The sequence below is a fragment of the Rhinoderma darwinii genome, chromosome 2, assembly GCF_050947455.1.
Source record: "Rhinoderma darwinii isolate aRhiDar2 chromosome 2, aRhiDar2.hap1, whole genome shotgun sequence".
NCBI lineage: Eukaryota > Metazoa > Chordata > Amphibia > Anura > Rhinodermatidae > Rhinoderma > Rhinoderma darwinii.
In genome coordinates this window covers 206,465,525-206,485,464 of record NC_134688.1, presented here as the reverse complement: position 1 = coordinate 206,485,464, position 19,940 = coordinate 206,465,525, and the positions used below count along the sequence as shown (strand labels likewise).

At 39.0% G+C, this 19,940-nt stretch overlaps 1 protein-coding gene across 1 annotated transcript in view; it reads right to left on the bottom strand.

Annotated features, from left to right (window-relative positions):
- Positions 1 to 4,090: 4,090 nt before the first annotated feature.
- The window catches only part of LOC142740945 (toll-like receptor 8), a 39,870-nt gene continuing 24,020 nt past the window's right edge, over positions 4,091 to 19,940 (bottom strand). The window contains exon 2 of the mRNA XM_075850357.1: positions 4,091 to 7,653. Coding sequence (XP_075706472.1) covers positions 4,510 to 7,653 — 3,144 coding nt within the window. The 3' untranslated portion in view covers positions 4,091 to 4,509. The remainder of the gene's footprint in view (positions 7,654 to 19,940) is intronic.

Below are 19,940 nucleotides of genomic sequence, written 5' to 3'. Positions count from 1 at the left end.
AGAACTTTATGCCAGGCGTGGCGGGAGCTGTCAAGGGATTGCCAAGGGAGACGGGAGACGCTGAATTGGCCTTAGTGCTGGATTACCAGGTGGGATGCAAGCCGTCAAAGGGCTGATAATCGCCGGGTTGTCCTCATCACAGCCAGATACTGTTTATTGTTGAATTTATTAAGAGACTGTGTTATTGCATTTATAATGTTCAAGAATTCTGCCTCTAAGAGAGTTCATCTCCAGTAAAGTTTGAAAGTTGAATTAACCGTCCCTGCAACATTTTTGTACTGGTACCAAGGTGGCCTGCAAGTTTTCCTAGTGTGGACAATTTGGTTTCAAACAAGACCTAATCAGTAGGCCATGTGCCGCTGCACGCCCCCGCCATGCACCCTCTAACACAGTGATCCCCAACCCCTGGGCCGAGGGGCCAATACCGGGCCGTAGATCAATTGGCACTAGGCCGCAGTATCTGGTATCTGACGCGTTTGCCGCAGGAAATTCAGGGCGAAAAACCGCATCCAAACTGCGGTATAGTTTTTCATCCGGAATGTCCGCTGCAGAAAACTGCTGAGCATTTAGCCGGCCTGCTAGCATGTGATTAGCTGTGATTAGCTGCAGCGGCAGTCACATGAAATAAAACGTCACCTTGATGTCATTCAGGCCAGCCTCCTGGGATGATGTTTCATCCCATGTGACCGCCGCTGCAGCGGTCACATGGGATGAAATGTCGTCCCAGGAGGCCGGCCTGGAGGAAGAATAGACTTCTTGGAATGTATAAGTTTTGTTTTTTTTTTGTGAGTTTTGTTTTTGCCTCCCCATTCAATTCAATGGAGAAAACCCGCAACAAATAAGCAAGATTTACGCAAATACAATTGATATGCTGCGGAATAAGACTCTGCACCACATGTCAATTTCGAAGTGGTTTTTCAGCTCATTATCTGCAACAAATTCCGTTGTGGAAAATCTGCGGTATTTATGCAACACGTGAACTGACCCTAACGCCTCCAACCGCAAACCCACCCGTGGACTTGTTGGGTTACCATGGCACCTGGTGATCACAAATTACAATGGTCCTGGCACCTTATGTAAAGGGGACTCCGGCCTTACAGCATTGCCTTTAGTTAAGGTACCTTCATTGATAGTGTTTTGACTTTTATTCTGGTTTTGACTAACCAAGAGCCTGCCTTTCTCCAGGATTCTGCCATTGTCTCACTCCGTGGATTTGTCGCCTGGCCTGTCATTTTGACCACTGGCCTGTCTTGCATCGTCACCTCCTCCTGTGGCTTTTCGCTTTCTGACCACTCTTCAGGTTATGACTCCTGGCTCCGTTCCTGACATAGGAATCCACAACTAAATCAGTATACTAAAACTATGTCTGCCGCAAGGCCCTTGCAACTTGATAGTAGCTAGATAATTATGCACCAATTCATCTATTTTGAAGAAAGAATAATAACCAGGATTGGCTACAATATTGGCCGCAAAGTATCTGTCAAAACAATAATATGAACTGTAGCAAGGCCTTATTCAAGTGAACAGGGCTTTGCTGCAGTTCCTATGCAACACTAGAACTATTTATTTCATATTAGGTTAGATTCGTACTTGCTTTTACAGAACATTATGGTTGGCATAGGGCGGACCAAAACACAATGACTAATGCAAACTTCTGTTTACAGTGTGATGAAATAGCTGTATGAATGTGGGAAAACTTAGCATAAGTGGTATAGAGCAGAATGGAATCAGTTCCCCAATACTTATCACTTAAAAGGGGAACTAAATGCAGCTTGAGTTACTTTTGCTTGGCAGTAATATTGAAAATAATAATGAATTCTGTGTTTTCATTCCGTAGCATAAAGTGTCATCTAAAATATATTTTTCACCTTGTGGTGTATATACAAAACAGTGTATGTGCCACAGGTCCAGGGCATACTGAGGTTACAGAATGTTTCCTTCCAGTTCCACTGTAATGTGGGCAATGTGTTTTACTCCCGTTACATGCGTGCGCATATATATAGTTATATCGCTCTTTACCATCTCCACATGTTGGACATACATACTCACCCTCTTCACACCATACACTTCTTAAAACGTGTCTAAGGTGTGTGAAGTAAGAAGGCACCAACCCCAAACTGCCCTGGACGTCAAAAATGAATCAATGCATTGTAATCAGTTACTAATAGAAGCAGCACAGCACTGTCAATTACAAAGCATAATATTATGTCATTTCAGCTATTTTGCTCAAAATCATGTATGGTCATCCCCTTGGGGGTACATGGTTGGTAGGATTTTTTTTTTTGTAGGAGAGACTTAGACGCTGAGAAACACTGCTCTAAAACAATCTCTGTCCCCTTACATGCATGACTCAATATTTTTTCCTGCATTGGTTGACTTTATACAATTTTGTTTGTCCATAATTGTTATGTTTTTCTGATTTCCACAATCTTTCAACAATTAGGCAGCATAAGAAACAACTGTATATATTATAGCAGCATTTGTTTTATGTAAAGAATGTATTCAAACACAATAAAGCATACACTAGAACTCCTGGAGTTCTGAAACATGTAATTCAATCTGTATTTATTACAATTTTTTTGTGAACAATAAAGCTGGCCATACACTTAAGATAAGAGTCAACCAAACACACCAAAAATGGCTGAGTATCTTAAGTGTATGGGGGCCTCTCGACTCTTCCCCAATGGCGAGTATTGGGAGAAAGAGGGATCGGGCATGTTTAATTGTAAGCAAGATCTGTGCCTGGCAGCGGCTCATCCCCCTCTCCCCAATAGATAAACATGCATGCTTGGCTCAGTTGTGTGCATGCTTATGGTGGAGTCGGGTAAAATAACTGTCTCATGTGTATGGGCAGCTTTAGACTGCTTCACCACAGATCTGTCATGGTAAGTATTTGTCCCTGCTAGAGTGAAATTTCAAAAAGGCTGTACTGACTCCCTTTCACAATCTTTACTGCAGAGCAGACAAGTGAGCCAAAGAAAATAGGAAGTTTCATTCTATTGTGACTGCTCTAGTGACCAAAACTAGAATATTTCAAGATTTCATTATGTGGCTAAACACATAAAAAGATCGAAAACACTCCATCAAAAACTATGTTTATAATAAAAACCTGATTTAAATATGTCCGTTTTCTGATTATACATTCCCTTTAATCTATTTGGGCAGGATTTGTTTGCCGCCAACACCACAAGTAACATTATATAAAATTTACAGAAGGTACAAATGCTTCACAGGTAAAAAGGAGGAAGATAAAGACAAGCATGATTTCATCCATGTTGCCACTCCCCACATCCTCCCGACATATGAGACTGGATATATATCTCTGATTATAGTCAACCTACCACATTGAGAGTAAAACAGAAGGGCAGCGGCAACCACAGAGCTAACCATCTAATTAATCTCTGTAGTGCTCTGTAGTGTTGCGTCAAGACTGGTGGCAGGTGCACCCCTGAGGATGAAAACACTTGTCAGAGAGGAAGACTAAGTAAATGGAGTCAAATTGAAAAGGAGAAGATACGTCATACACTGGGAGACTAGGGAAAAATATTGCTGGACAGTAGAACATACAGAGTGTAGATAAAAATGGAAGCAGCAAAAACAAAGAGCAATTATCGAAATATCAAAACAAAGTAATAGATGAAAAATGACTGGTAAAATTGGGTTTTGCTTTAAATTTAAGGTTTCTTGTATTTGATACACCAGTGCTCTATCACTATTTATCTTGGCTCTGTCTAATTAAAAAAAATAGTGCTCAATTGCCAAAGGTAAAACATTTGTAAATTGTACAATCCATTTAACAGTAAGTCTGACATTACATCAGAACAGTCTTTATTATATGGGGTATATTTCTGCTTTCTAGGCGGTATTTTTATGTTGTACCACCAATGCTAACAATTGAATTTTGTTGTGACAAATTGAATGTTTGCGAGTCTCCTTGAATGCAAAGAGCCTCCCTATTTTTTTTTTTTTATATCCAGGCATGCTTGTAATCCAAACTGCAGAAAAGTGAGCAACATTAGGTCAGGATGGGTTTCAATCAATGTGTATTCACCAACAGCAAGCAGAGATCATGAAAACTGCTCAGTTTAAGTATGATTACCATTATTAATTTATTTGTGTATATAGTTACACTGCACCATTAACCTCTTTGTATACATTATAAAATATTTACAGGTAAGACAATTGTAACAAACATAGAAACAATATTTAATAGCGGACAAATATAGAAACCGTGTAAACTAGATACATTAGGTTAAAGTCCGGTCCTTACGTGCTTATAGACTATTAGGAGACAGCAGTTGAATGAAGTACAAACCATAGTCACAGTGTCTCTTTAAGTTAGTATTTGTAAGACAAGCTTGTATATTGGGCTCCATTAAAGCCATTGAGAAAAACGGCTTTGTTCACAGCAATCCATAGTCCTAAAATCTGCAGATATTTCCTCCATCCACGAGATGTTTGCAGCATGTTTCAACATCCAACATGCCCCATTTTCATGATATTTCCCTTCTACATAGCAATATAATCAGTGTACATATTATTGTATCTGGTATAGTTTTCTGTCATTAATACGTGTTTCATTTTTTGCCAAAATAAAGGTTTTGCGTTAGGATTTTTGGGCCATTCCAAGATGGAACTCTTACAGATTTTCTTCTTGAGTCGCAGGTACTGGGAATTTTGTAGAACAGGCTGTAACAGTACAATGACGATTACGTCCATATTCTCATCCATCAATTTTTGCATGGCCAAATAGAAAGCTGTTCGGAACTTTCCACTTTTTACATATTTTTTTGTGAGAACAAATAGTGTCTTTTTACTTTGGTTTATACTTTGTGCAATGTTGTCAATGACAGCTTTCCCCGGCTCCCAGTCTCTTTCTTCCAAGCAGAGAAATATGTTCTTGTTTCCCTTGTCCTCAAGCTGGTCACATAATTCATTATAAACCCAGTCAGTAACAGCTGGATCTGTCTCATCATATGTGATGAATGCATCATATACGCTTCCTAAATTACAGACTTTGCCCTGCATAAGTTTCAGCCTTGCCTTGCACCAGTGGTATATATACCACACGTCCCAATAAAATAAATGTTTCATAATTGGCAATGCGGTTATTGGAACAATTACCAGTGATGACATTAGGAACAGCAGCATTGCTATCATGTCCACATTACAAGCATGTATATCAAAATATACAATTCCTGTCTTCCTCCATTTAGTTGGTGTGGCACACGTAACTTCAGTGGCCAGCCGTGGGATGGTGACATTATTTTTAACGATCCACTGCACAAGGTCAATGATTTCACAGGTACAATCAAATGGGTTTCCTTTCAGTTTTAAAACCTCCAGATAATTATCACTTCCAGACAAAAATATTGACTTATTAATGGACTGAAGAAGATTAAAACTTAAATCAAGATGAGTAAGACTACTGGCTTTGAAAAGAAAGCCTTCTGCTAAGGTCTGGATTGAGTTGTGGTTTATTATAAGTGTTTGTAAGGAATGTGTATAATTGCATAAATATCCAATTATCATTGTTAGTTTATTGTGACTAAGGTCAAGAACCTTCAGGTGCTTAAAGTATCTCAAATACTTCCAAGCAAAAAACTCTAAGTCATTATTGCTTAAATACAGCTCAGAAAGTTTTTCAGGTAGGTTAGTAAGTGCTTCATCAGGCATGGTACGAATCCTGTTGTATGAGATGTCAAGCAATGACAGATTGGTAAATTGCTTAAAGAGATCTAAGTAGCGTCCGTCTTCCTTTTTCCATAAGATATCTAAGCGATTTCCTGCAAACCTCAATTCTTTCAAAGAATTGCTTTTAATTTCAGACTCGGTTAGAGTAGAGATCTCATTCCAGCTTAAGTTGAGAATGGTAAGCTTCTGAAGATTTTCAATGAATTTCAGATGATGTGTTACACCTTCTACAATAAAATAGTGCCTGTTATAACTCACATCCAAGACTTCCAATTGTGTTAGTTCGTGAAAAGCAGTTAAGTAAGCAAAATCTAGCTTATTGTATGACAAATCTAAATATGCTAGGTTTGGGAAATAGATAAATTCTGTTCCATTTAAATCCTGGCCAATTCCATTTGAAGACAAATTTAAGCAAGCTATATCTGAAAATGAATGAAATTCTTCTGGATCAATGAAAAAAATACTATTTAAGCTTAGATCTAATGTTTTGCCATATTCACTGCACTGGGGTTTAACAAGGTGATTTAATGGAGTAATGATTGTTGGAGAGATTTTGGTATCATGCCGTAAAATTTGGGAAAATTGTGAATATATTGATTTTGACTGGCTATTGTAAAATTCCCCCAGAGTATTGCTCTTGTTGTTGGTTTCTGAAAAAGGAGATATTCTGTTCTCAGATAAAAAGATGATGGAAAGACTTGGGAAGTCTTTAAATACTTTAAAATCAACATTCCTAATAAAATTCACTCCAAAGTCTATGATAGTCAATTTCTTTAGCTTTGTGAGTGGAGTCAAGTCCTTTGCAGTAACATCTTTAAAAACATAGCCTCTTATACGTAGCTCTCTAAGCGATACTAATTTTGAAAAATTATCAGAAATATTAATATTTGTTGGATAAGATCTGAGGTTGTAATTAAAGGATAAGTCGAGTATTTCTAAGGAAGGTAAAGAACATAAAAATTCTCCGGTTGCAATTTCAGTCACTAAATAATTTAATGCAAGATTTAGGACTTTCAACTGAGTTGTGTTCTGAAACCATGTTTTTGGGATGGAGCTCAGTGATGTGCTGCTTAAATGCAGCAGACTAAGGTTTACAAGATTTCGAAAAGCAAACTCATCTATTTCAATAGAAGATTTTCCAGCACATGGTTCACATGGATATGCGGCATTATAACATCGCGGACAGTTCCCACTTAGAAACAGAATTTCTAAATTAACTAGATTTTTAAAGTCATCTCTGTGAATGACTTTTATCCTATTATTGCTTAAATAAAGTTCTTTCAGTGATGATGGCAAGTCCGGTGGCACACTGGTTATGTTGTTAAATGACAGGTTGAGCACATTTAATTCTGTTAGGTCCCTAAATGTTCCATTTTCAATGTCCAATACATCAGTACAGTTATTACCATAATAACAGTTATGCCCCAAAAGCAGCTTACTCACAGATTTAATTCTAGAAAAACTCATCCTGTTGACTGAGAAAATGTTGTTATGCTCAAAACTCAACATTATTATACTGTCTGGCAGTCCGGGAGGAATTTCACATAAATAATTATAGTCTATGGTTAACTGCTCCAGTTTTGTCAAGTTGGAAAATGTTCCATTGCTGATCTCAAGGCCTCTTTTGCATATATCGGAATTGTCAAGTCGTGACTTTGGATAGTGATTTGAGCTTAAGTCTATTTTCGTCAGATTTTGCCATTGTTGAAAAGATGATTTATCGATAGTCTGTATGAGGTTTTCTTTTAATAAAAGTCCTACAGAATCTGATTTATAGTCCGTAGGAGATGGTACTGTTCTTAGCTTACCAGCACTACAGTCAAAAATGACAAAATTGTTGTGCTCTGTAATCGAGCATGGAATGGTTTTGTTGTTTGAGAAAGCATTGGAAAGTACAAGGAATCCAGACATTATTACTAGTATGGAGGACGTGTTCCACAGATGACTTAACATTTTATCCTAAAAAAAAAAAAAAGTGGTTAAACAAAACAATGTAAAGTGGTTAAATAAAAAATGTAAAATGGTTAAACGAAACAATGTAAAGTGGTTAAATAAACTATGTAAAATGGTTAAACAAAACAATGTAAAGTGGTTAAATAAACAGTGTAAGGTGGTTAAATATGTTTTTATGCCTAGAAGAAAACAAAAAAAGAAATCTACTTAATTCAATGTCAACAGTTGATTGTTTCCAGAAATGTAAGGGTATGTTCACACGGCCTATTTACGGACGTAATTCGGGCGTTTTTGCCCCGAATTACGTCTGAAAATAGCGCCTCAATAGCGCTGACAAACATCTGCCCATTGAAAGCAATGGGCAGACGTTTGTCTGTTCACACGAGGCGTATATTTACGCGCCGCTGTCAAAAGACGGCGCGTAAATAGACGCCCGCGTCAAAGAAGTGACCTGTCACTTCTTTGGCCGTAATTAGAGCCGTTATTCATTGACTCCAATGAATAGCAGCGCTAATTACGCCCGTAATTGACGCGGCGTTCAAGCGCCTGCACATGCCGGTACGGCTGAAATTACGGGGATGTTTTCAGGCTGAAACATCCCCGTTATTACAGCCGTTATGGACCCCCGCCGTGTGAACATACCCTAACTGGGCCCTAATGCAAAATCTGTAACTGGCCCCTTCACCTACCATTTGTCAATTATAATATTGGCTTATGTGGCAATTATAATATTGTCTTATGTGACAGAGTGGTCTTTGGACCCCCCTTAGACTGCTCACACAGCTCAAAGTCAGATCAGGGGCAGCATGGTGGCTAAGTGGTTGAACAACATTTGTATCCCGTAGGAAAAACAAAAATGCAAGGATTTAAATATATTCAGGAGTTTAACTTCTTGATGCTATTATCCTTAAAAACTGGTATAGAAATAAAATAAATTCTACAATAAGATATACTTTATTACAAAATTAGAAGTAACAAGGCAACTGTATGACGCAAAAGTCTCTATTGTAAATTAACTTTGCAAGAGAGGCATCAGGCGGCATCCAGGCCCCATGCTCTCCTGGCTGAGTTTTCCCTGACACTTTTTAAAAATTCTTTACTGACCTCCGATGGGTCATCAACACTGGTCCATCAGAGGGTAGTGCAAGGGGGCACGTGTCTCAGACTTCCTAAAAACGGTCTGTATAGGGAAGACTCAGAATGTGGTGGAAATTTTACATAGCTGCAAACGGGGGAATACAATGCAAGAATAGCGGCAGAATTGTTCATGAGGTTGGCACATTCGCCATGTATATTAAAATTTTACATTTTCACTCGGGGTTCGTTTTACTGGTTTTCCCTTTCCACCAGTTCTTTGGACTCATTTCTTGCTTTGTAACCCTCATAAAACATTAATAACATTTTAGAATGAAAAAAATAAAAAAATGTTGTATTGCTATACATTATTTTCTTTGACATTATTGACCACAATGAAAAATTAATCCCAAAGAATCTTGAAGGAACCCATTGACTTATAATGGGGTATGTTAGGTTTCTCTCAGTTCCGATATTTTTTATGGCAACAATAGCGCTAAAGAAACTATTCTTGCACTTAAAAATACTAGGACCCCGACAGAAAAGAAAAAAACACAATATAAGTAGAACCTACATAGTTACATAGTTAGTACGGTTGAAAAAAGACACATGTCCATCAACTTCAACCAAGGGATGGGAAAAGGGAAGGGGAAAATTTCTACACATTGACATAGAAGCTGATATTTTTTTGTTCTAGGAAATTATCTAAGCCTTTTTTAAAGCCATCTACTGTCCCGGCTGTGACCAGCTCCTGCGGTAGACTATTCCATGGATTCAGAGTTCTCACAGTAAAGAAGGCTTGTCGCCTCTGCAGATTGAACCTTTTTTTCTCCAGACGTAGGGAGAGCCCCCTTGTTTTTTGAGGGGGTTTTACATGGAACAGGATTTCACCATATTTTTTGTACGTGCCATTAATATATTTATATAAATTAATCATAAATAGGTTTAATTATTTTAACCGCTTCCCGACCGCCCACTGTATATTCACGTCGGCGCTTGCTGGGCTCTGTGTCACCCGGATCGCGCTGTTATCACCTGCCTCTGGTCCCGGAGATATGATCAGGACCTGATTAATTCAGGTCCCGGTCATGTGATCGCAGGGAAAGTGTGTTGTAGCAACGAACTGGAAAGTTTGTTGCTACAACAAACTTTCCCGGGGACCGATTGCGGGTGCTGCAGTCGGTTATAAGGCAGAACCGGAGGCCATATAACAGCCCCCTGGTCTGCAATGCACAGCAGCCTATGAGAACCAGCCGGAGGCCGGTCCTCATAAGCTTCCTGTCAGTGTGACTCTCAGCGTCACACTGACAGTTTATAATACGTTACACTACCTAGGTAGCGTAATGTATTATAGCAGCGATCAGTGCTGCTAGTCTTCAAGTAAAACAAGTAAAAAGTAAAAAATAAAGTAATAAAAATGTTTTATAAAAGTGTAAAAACAAGTTATAAAAGTTACAAAAACAAAAAATGCTTTTTTTCCTATAAGTCTTTTATTATAGGAAAAAAATGAAAATGTTAAAAAAAGTACACATATTTGGTATCACCGCGTTCATAACGACCAAAACTATAAAACTATAATATTATTTTTCCTGCACCGTGAACACCGCAAAAAAAATAATTAAAAACCTGTGTCAGAATCACAATTTTTTGGTCATCAACCCTCCCAAAATATAGAATAAAAAGTGATCAAAAAGTCGCATGTACCCCAAAATAGTACCAATAAAAACTACAACCCGTCCCACAAAAAACAAGCCCTTACACCGCTTTTTTGACTGAAAAATAAAAAAATTATGGCTCTCAGAATATGGTGACACAAAAAATAAATAATTTTATCGAAAAGTGATTTTATTGCGCAATCGCCACAAAACATAAAAAACTATATACATCTGGTATCACCGTAATTGTACCAACCCGCAGAATAAAGTACAATGTCATTTATAGCGCACGGGGAACACTGTAAAAAAAAAATACAAAAAACATTGTCAGAATTTATGTTTCTTTGTCACTTTGCTTGCCAAAAAAATCTAATAAAAAGTGATAAAAAAAAATCACATGTACCCTAAAATGGTACCACTGAAAAGTACAGATTGTCCCGCAACAAATAAGTCCTCGCACGGCTCCGGTGGAGAAAAAATAAAAAAGTTCTGGCTCTCAGAATATGGCGATGCAAAATGTGCAGAGTGTTCCAAAAGCGGATAAGATCGGGCGCCATTTATCAGTGCGACACTGGCCACATATCTGCGAATTATTATTTATTTACCCCATTATTATACCCTCTTATTATGTCCTGATGTACTCTGCCCAATTTACACATACCCCCACGTAAATTGAAATACCAGCAAAACCCCAAACAGAACAGTTACCAAGCAAAATCTGCGCTCCAAAAGCCAAATGGTGTTCCCTCCCTTCTGAGCCCCACAGCATGCCTAAACACCAGCTTACGTCCACATATATGATATTTTATATCCGGGAGAACCCGCTCAACATTGTATGGGGTATTTGTCTTCAGTGGCACAAACTGGGCACAATATATTGTGCATTAAAATGGCATATCAGTGGAAAATAAAAATTTTCAATTTGCACCATCCGCTGCGCATTAACACCTTCGCGCACCACGACTTAATAGCATGTCGTGGTGCGAGGGGTTATATATGGAGTGGGCTCACGTGCTGCGCCCGCTCCATATTCTGCAGGTGTCCGCTGTGTATTACAGCTGACACCCGGGACTAACGGACAGGAACAGCGATCGTGCTGTTACAGGAGCCTGTAAAATGACATTATACTGCAATACATTAGTATTGCAGTGTATTGTACCAGCGACCTAATTATCGCTCGTTCCAGTCCCCTAAAGGGACTTTTGTGAGGTTTCCAGTGTTTTGGTACCTCAGGGGCTTTGTAAATGCGATATGACACTCGAAAACCATTCCAGCTAAATTTGAGCTCCAAAAGCCAAATATTGTTCCTGCCCTTCTGAGTCTTGCCGTGGGTCCAAACTGCAGTTTATTACCACATATGGCGTATTGCTGTAATCAGGACAAATTGCTTTACAAATTTTGGGGTGATTTTTCACCTTTATTCATTGTAAAAATTAAACATTTCTGTGTTTTTTCAGAAAAAAGTAGATTTTCATTTTCCCGGCCTAATTCCACTAAATTCAGCAAAAAAACTGTGGGGTCAAAATGCTAACTATACCCCTATAAAAATTCCTTGAGGGGTGTAGTCTTCAAAATGGGGTCAGTTTTGGGGGATTCCACTGTTTTGCTCACTCCAGGGCGTTGCAAACGTGACATGGCACTGAAAAACAATCCAGCAAAATCTGCGCTTCAAAATCCAAATGGCGCTCCTTCCCTTCTGAGCTCTGCCGTGGGTCCAAACAGCAGTTTAGTACCACATATGGTGTATTGGCGTAATCGGGAGAAGTAGTTTTATAAGTTTTGGGGTGCTTTTTAATCTTTATTCCTTGCAAATATAATTTTTTTTATATTTTTTCAGAAAAAAAGTAGATTTTCACTTTCACAGACAAACTCCAATAAATATAGCAAAAGACCTGTGGGGTCAAGATGCTAACTATACCCTTAGATAAATTCCTTGAGGTGTGTAGTTTCCAAAACAGTCTCACTTTTGGGGGATTTCCACTGTTTTGGCACCACAAGACCTCTTCAAACCTGACATGGTGCCTAAAATATATTCTAAAAAAAGGAGGCCACAAAATCCACTAGGTTCTCCTTTGCTTCGGAGGCCGGTGCTTCAGTCCATTATCACACTAGGGCCACATGTGGGATATTTCTAAAAACTGCAGAATCTGGGCAATAAATATTGAGTTGCATTTCTCGGGTAAAACCTTCTGTGTTACAGATTTTTTTTTATTACAAATGAATTTCAGCAAAAAAAATAAAATTTGTAAATTTCACCTCTACTTTGCTTTAATTCCTGTAAAGCGCCTAAAGGGTTAAGAAACGTTCTGAATGCTGTTTTGAATACATTGAGGGGTGCAGTTTTTAATATGGGGTGATTTATGGGGTCTATCTAGTACATAAGGCCCTCAAAGCCACTTCAGAACTGAACTGGTCCCTGTAAAAATAGCCTTTTGAAATTTTCTTGAAAATGTGAGAAATTGCTGCTAAAGTACGAAGCCTTGTAACGTCCTAGAAAAATAAAATAATGTTCAAAAAACAATGCAAATATAAAGTAGACATATGGAATATGTAAAATAGTAACTATTTTGTGTGGTATTACTATCTGTTTTACAAGCAGATACATTTAAAATGAGAAAAATCATAATTTTTGCACATTTTCTCTAAATTTTGGTGTTTTTCACAAATAAGCAATGAATTTACTGACCAAATTTTTCCACTATCATAAAGTACAATATGTCACGAGAAAACAATCTCAGAATCGCTTGGATAGGCAAAAGCATTCCAGAGTTATTAACACATAAATTGACACGTCAGATTTGAGAAAATGGGGCTGGTCATCAAGGCCAAAATGAGCTCGGTCTTGAAAGGGTTAATCTTTCCCCATAACTTAGATTCTCCATCTCCCTTATTAGCTGCGTTGCTCTTATTTGTATTTTTTTCCAACTCCAAGGCATCCTTTCTATGAACTGGAGCCCAGAACTGGACTGCATATTCTAGATGAGGCCTCACTAATGCTTTGTGAAGTGGTAACATTATATCCCTGTCCCGCGAGTCCATGCCTCTTTTAATACACGACAATATCTTGCTGGCCTTTGAAGCAGCTGATTGACATTGCATGCTGTTATTTAGTTTATGATTTACAAGTACACCCAGATCCTTCTCAACAAGTGAATCCCCCAGTGTAGCTCCCCCTAGGACATATGATGCATGCAGGTTGTTGGTACTCAGATGCATAACTTTACATTTATCTACATTAAAGGAACAGTGTCATCACAATTTTTTTTTTAATATGTTAAAGATGTTAGTGCTTTATTAAAAACGTTTGGATTAATTTGTGTGTTTGTGTGTTACTTTTTCTTATTTTTACACTTTTTCTTCTCTATGGGGGCTGCCATTTTTTTTTCCATTTCTGCATGTGTCGATTAACGACACATACAGACATGGAATACGGCAGCCACAGTCCCATAGGGACTGCGAACGGGTCCCGTCCCATCCACTTCTGTGTACGCCGTCTGTGTGGGAACTGCGCATGCGCCGCTCCCACACAGTCCAATTTGAAATGCGCGCCATCCGGCGCCATTTTCCTGTGGACCGGAAGTCGCGGCCGGACAGTAAGATTACTACTTCCGGTCGCGGCTTCCGGACTTGTGCACTTGGACCAGCGGCAGCAGACGGAGCGGACGGGCCGGAGGGAGCCGCGGCGGCAGGAGCAGGTAAGAGATTTCTATGTATGTTCGTGTTTGTGTGTGTTTACTACTGTATGTAAACCTACTACACTGTGTGTTAGCTCAAAAAATGGCGACACACAGTGTAGGAGGTTAGACCGTTCAATCCCCTCGTTTATCCCGGCACTAGCCAGGATAAAGGAGGGGGGGATTCTCAGAGCTCACTAGAGCGAGTGCTTTTTTCCCAATTTTGCAGCAAAAAGCAATGTGGTTGCTTTACCACATGCAATGCTGCAATTTTGGGAATAGCTCCATCTAGTGACCAGCACTGGGAAATATTATAAATTAGAATCTAATTTATAATATTTCCTGACTCGTGAAAAAAATAAAAAAAATGTGAACAATGTTTAATCACCTACACACTAAATGTTTAGTTAAAAAAAAAAAAAACATGTTTTGCTGGCAACACATTCCCTTTAAGCTTCATTTGCCAACTGGATGCCCAAAAATGAGTTTGTTTAAATCCGCTTGCAATTTACGAACATCTTTCATAGACTGAACAATACTACATAGCTTGGTGTCATCTGCAAAAATAGAAATAGTGCTATTAATCCCATCCTCTATATGATTAATAAATAAGTTGAATAATAGTGGTCCCGTCATTGAACCCTGGGGTACACCTCTTATATCCGGGGACCAGTCAGAGTAGGAATCATTGACCACAACTCTCTGGATAGGGAACCTGATTGATGACAAGTTGACATCCGTTTGAAACAGGTTTATTTAATCTGTCACTCACTGTGTGCAGAACAGTGGCTTAGTGGCAGCATGAAAAATAAGACTAAGCACCCTTAGCTCAATATGAAACACAAAAAAAACAGCCTTTTTTGTGTTTCATGCTGTATGTGTGGGGGTGGTGAATGCCTCAATTTTTGGTTGTGCACTCCCCCCATTCTGTCCAAAGGTGCTTTTTAATTAGAGTAAAGCTGATTCCTACCTACCCTGAGTATATTCTGCAGTCTAAGGCTGGGTTCACACGACCTATTTTTAGACGTAAACGAGGTGTATTATGCCTCGTTTTACGTCTGAAAATATGGCTACAATACGTCGGCAAACATCTGCCCATTCATTTGAATGGGTTTGCCGACGTACTGTGCAGACGACCTGTCATTTATGCGTCGTCGTTTGACAGCTGTCAAACGACGACGCGTAAAAATACAGCCTCGTCAAAAGAAGTGCAGGACACTGCAATGAATTTTTGAAAACATTAAATTTGCATATATTCTGATTGAGTGAACCAATTGCGATGAAATAAAAACTAAATGTTACTTCAAGTTGACCCCTATGGTTTTCTAAAACTTCATCCGAATTGAGTCAGTAGTTTTTACGTGATGCGTGCACAAACAAACAGACAAACCGACCAAAATGCCAAAAATGATCTTAACCCCTTAACGACCAAGGACGAAAATGTACGTCATGGTCGGCTGCTAGTTCCCGCACCATGACGTACATTTTCGTCCGCATTTCAAACTGTCACTCTGTGTAAACACAGAGTGACAGACGCGCGCTGACAGCTGTCCCCGACAGCTGAGACATCAGTCTTGCCGGACAGCGGACCATCGCCGCTGATTTCGGCAGTTAACCCCTTAAGTGCGGCGACGGATTGCCGTCGCCGCATTTAAGTGGTTTGAAGTACATCAGCAGCCCCCACGAAGTGATCGTGGGGGCTACCGATGCTTGTCACGGCAATCGGAGGTCAGATAATGACCTCCGGGTTGCCATGCACGGAAGCCTCGGAGGAACAGCCTCCGGCCGTTCCTCCTCTGCTTCCTGTCAGTGTGACAGTCACGTCACAATGACAGTTAGAGTACATTACACTACGTGTGTAGTGTAATGTACTCTAGCAGCGATCAAAGCTGCAAGACTAAGTGTCCCCTAGTGGGACAAGTTAAAAAAGTAAAAAAAAAAGTAATAAAAATGTTTTAAAAAAAGTGTAAAAATAAAAGTTATAAGTTCTATAAACACTAAATGCTTTTTTTCCCTATAATAAGACTTTTATTATAGAAAAAAAATGAACACGTTAAAAAAGTACACATATCTGGTATCACCGCGTTCGTAACGAACCCAACTATAAAACTATAATGTTATTTTTCCCGCACGATGAACACCCCAAATAAAATCAATAAAAAACTACGACAGAATCGCAATTTTTTGGGTCACACCGCTCCCTAAATAAAGAATAAAAAGTGATCAAAAAGTCGCATGTACCCGAAAATAGTACCAATAAAAACTTCTATCCGTCCCGCAAAACAGCTTTTTTGACTAAAAAATTAAAAAATTATGGCTCTCAGAATATGGTGACACAGAAATTTTTTTTTTTATAAATAAGTCATTTTATTGCGCAAACGCTAAAAAAAAGGACCAAACCTATATACATATGGTATCGCCGTAATCGTACCAACCCGCAGAATAAATTAAAAATGTCATTTATTGCGTACGGTGAGCGCCGCAAAAAAAAAACCTAAAAAAACGGTGTCAGAATTCCTGTTTTTTGCTCAGGATTGCAAAAAAATTGAATAAAAAGTGATCAAAAAAAATCGCATGTACCCCAAAATGGTACCAATGAAAACTACAGATTGTCCCGCCACAAATAAGCCCTCACACCACCTCACACCACTCTATTGATGGAAAAATAAAAAAGTTATGGCTCTTGGAAAGCGGGGAGTGAAAATCTAAAATATGAAAGCAAAAAATGGATCAGTCCTGAAAGGGTTAATTCATTTCTAATGAAAAAACGTATGACAACATGTTGGGTATTTCCGTACTCGGGAGAAATTGCTTTATAAAAAAATGGTTGTTTTTTTCCTCCTTTATCCCTTGTGAAAATGAGAAAATGCAACATTTTAGTGGAAAAAATTTTGATATTAATTTTCGCGCCTTAATTCTAATAAACTCTGCAAAAGACCCATGGGGTCTAAATGCTCACTATACCCCTAGAAAAATTCCTTGAAGGTTTTTCCAAAATGGGGTCACTTTTGGTGGGTTTCCACTGTTTTGGTCCCTCCAGTGCATTGCAAATGCGACATGGCACCGAAAACCATTCCAGCAAAATCAGAAATCCAAATGGCGCTCCTTCCATTCTGAGCCCTGCTGTGGGTCCAAACAGCAGTTTATTACCACATATGGGGTATTGTCGTAATCGGGAGACATTGCTTTACAAATGTTGGGGTGCATTTTCTTCGTTATTCCTTGTAAATAATAAAAATGTCTATGTTGTTTCAGAAAAAAAGTACATTTTAATTCTTACAGACTAATTTCAATATATTTAGCGAAAAACCTGTGTGGTCAAAATGCTAACTATACCCCTAGATAAATACCTTAAAGGGTCTAGTTTTTGAAATGGGGTCGTTTATGGGGAGTTTCTATCATTCTGGCAGCTCAAAGCTTCTCCAAATGTACATTGGGGCCTAAAACATTTTCAAGCAAAATATGAGTCCTGAAAGCCTCCGGGTGTTCTCTTCCTTTGGGGCCCTGCCGTGTGTCCAAACAACGCATTAGGGCCACAATGTGGGTATTTTTGAAAACAGGAGAAAGAGGGTGATAGATTTAGGGGTGTGTTTCTTCATTTTCATGTTCGCTTTACAAAGAAATCGGTCTTCAAACAAATACTTTTATGAAAAAAGTGAAATTATTATTTTTTTCACCTGCTATGCATTAAATTTAGCAAAGAACTGTGGGGTCAAAATAATTACTATACCCCTAAATAAATACCTTATGGGGTCTAGTTTTTGAAATGGGGTCGTTTATGGGGAGTTTCTATCATTCTGGCAGCTCAAAGCTTCTCCAAATGTACAGTGGGGCCTAAAACATCTTCAAGCAAAATATGAGTCCTGAAAGCCTCCGGGTGCTCCCTTCATTTTGGGTCCTGCCGTGTGTCCAGGCAGCGCATTAGGGCCACAATGTTGGTATTTTTGAAAACAGGAGAAACAGGGTGATAGATTTTGTGGTGTGTTTCTTCATTCTCATGGTCGCTTTACAAAGAAATTGGTTTTCAAACTGATACTTTTATGAAAAAAGTGAATTTTTTTTTTTTTTCGCCTGCTATGTATTAAATTTAGCAAAAAACTGTGGGGTCAAAATACTTACTATACTATATTATTTACTGCAGCATATAACTTTGTAGCATTAGAATTCGGTTTTTAAACTTACCTCGACTTCATCCTTTGATGTTGTATATCGGCCCTGCCTGTCATACGCGTCATCGCTGGCTCTGACCCGGTCCGCCGTTTGTTACCTCTCTGCGCGTGCGCGGTTTCCGGAGCCGCGCATGCGTAGTGAGGACTCGGCTGGCAGGTGTGTGAGTCTCGCGATGTTTCGGTCTGACAAGCACGGCCGCATTGAATTGATTTCATTGGCCAACCCGTACCAGCTGACTGGATTAAACAATATATTTAAGGTAGAAGGACTTGATCGAAGTTAGTATACCCCTCTGAAAAAGCCATCCACGCGAAACGCGCGTCGGGGTCCCTCCGTACTCGGGAAGTCACTGAACCACAGGAATTACATGGGTTAGTAGCATTACAGGTTTTTACCTTATACCTTTTCTACTCACCTTTCCTCTTGTGGCTTTACTTGCTGGGAAGATTTATCTTGCTTGATGTGGGCTTATGTAAACAATTTGTCGTCATTTTTTGAGTCCAGCATTTAATCATTTACTTAATGTTACTATGAGTCTGGATGAATATATGACCCGATTTCACTTACATTTCATTTTCTGGCGTTTTGCCTTTACTTGATATTCAATCACACTGAACTGACAATATGTTTGTCTGAGCCCTTGCTTGTTCGATTTAACGATCTCTTTCTTCCCGGAGCTACATTTATAAGAGGTACTTCCTCTATGTTCGTTTTTTGCCACTTGGCAGGTGTACAGGTCTTGGATTTTGTAGTCTATTTTTAAATTGTATGTAATTTGTACTGTCCTAATAAAGTTTATTTTTTCTATGCCATTGGCAAAATTATCCTAATAGTTTATGACTCCTTTGTTCTCAGTGTTTTCTATAGTTAATTTGGAGTCTCTATTCCCACAGTAGGGAGGCCTGAATCCGCACTTGCTGGTGGTCTAACCCTGATAACCATTTTCCTGTTGAGACATATGTTGATATTATTGTATTTCTGTGTATCTTTCACAGCTGCTGGCTCCGGGCCTAAAATGGACTTCAGGACTCGAGATCAGTCCTGGATTTCACAATTAAACGAGGTTTTTAATGAAGACGCAAATCCAATTTTAAACACTAATGGTAGAAATATGAGGGATTGCATCAATAGGTTCAAAGAGCTGCACAAAAAAAGAACCAAAATTTGGTGGAACAGGGCGTTCCTGGAAAAGTATTTATCTAAGGGATTAATACCTAGAGGCCTGAGAGTACAGGTCTTCCCCTCTTTCCCCATTGAGGATGAAACCTTTAAGACCAAATGGGAGGGTCTAGCCTCTGAGTGTTCCAGGGGTTTTATGGGATTATTATCACAAGGAAACCAAACAACCTTGATAGATTTGGAAAGGGAGATAGAGGAGTTACAAATTACCTTGAAAAAAGACCTCTCAAACTTGGAATTGGAAAAACTTAATGTAGATCTGGATGGGGACTTTAAGAAATGGGAGCAGGAAATCCTCTCAGTCAAATCTTCCAAATTTCAAAGAGATAACAACGACTTTTTGGAGGGTAAAATGTATAAATGGCGCAAGCCTGGTTTAAGACCTACACCTAGATCAAGATCCACATCCTTCTCATCTGCAACATCTAGTGAGAACCCTTTGAGATCTAAACATAACGAGGAAGGATTCAATTCCCATGAAATGAGTTACCCCCGTAGGAATAGAGAGAGACAGGTGGCCAGACGTAAGGAGATCTCGTCT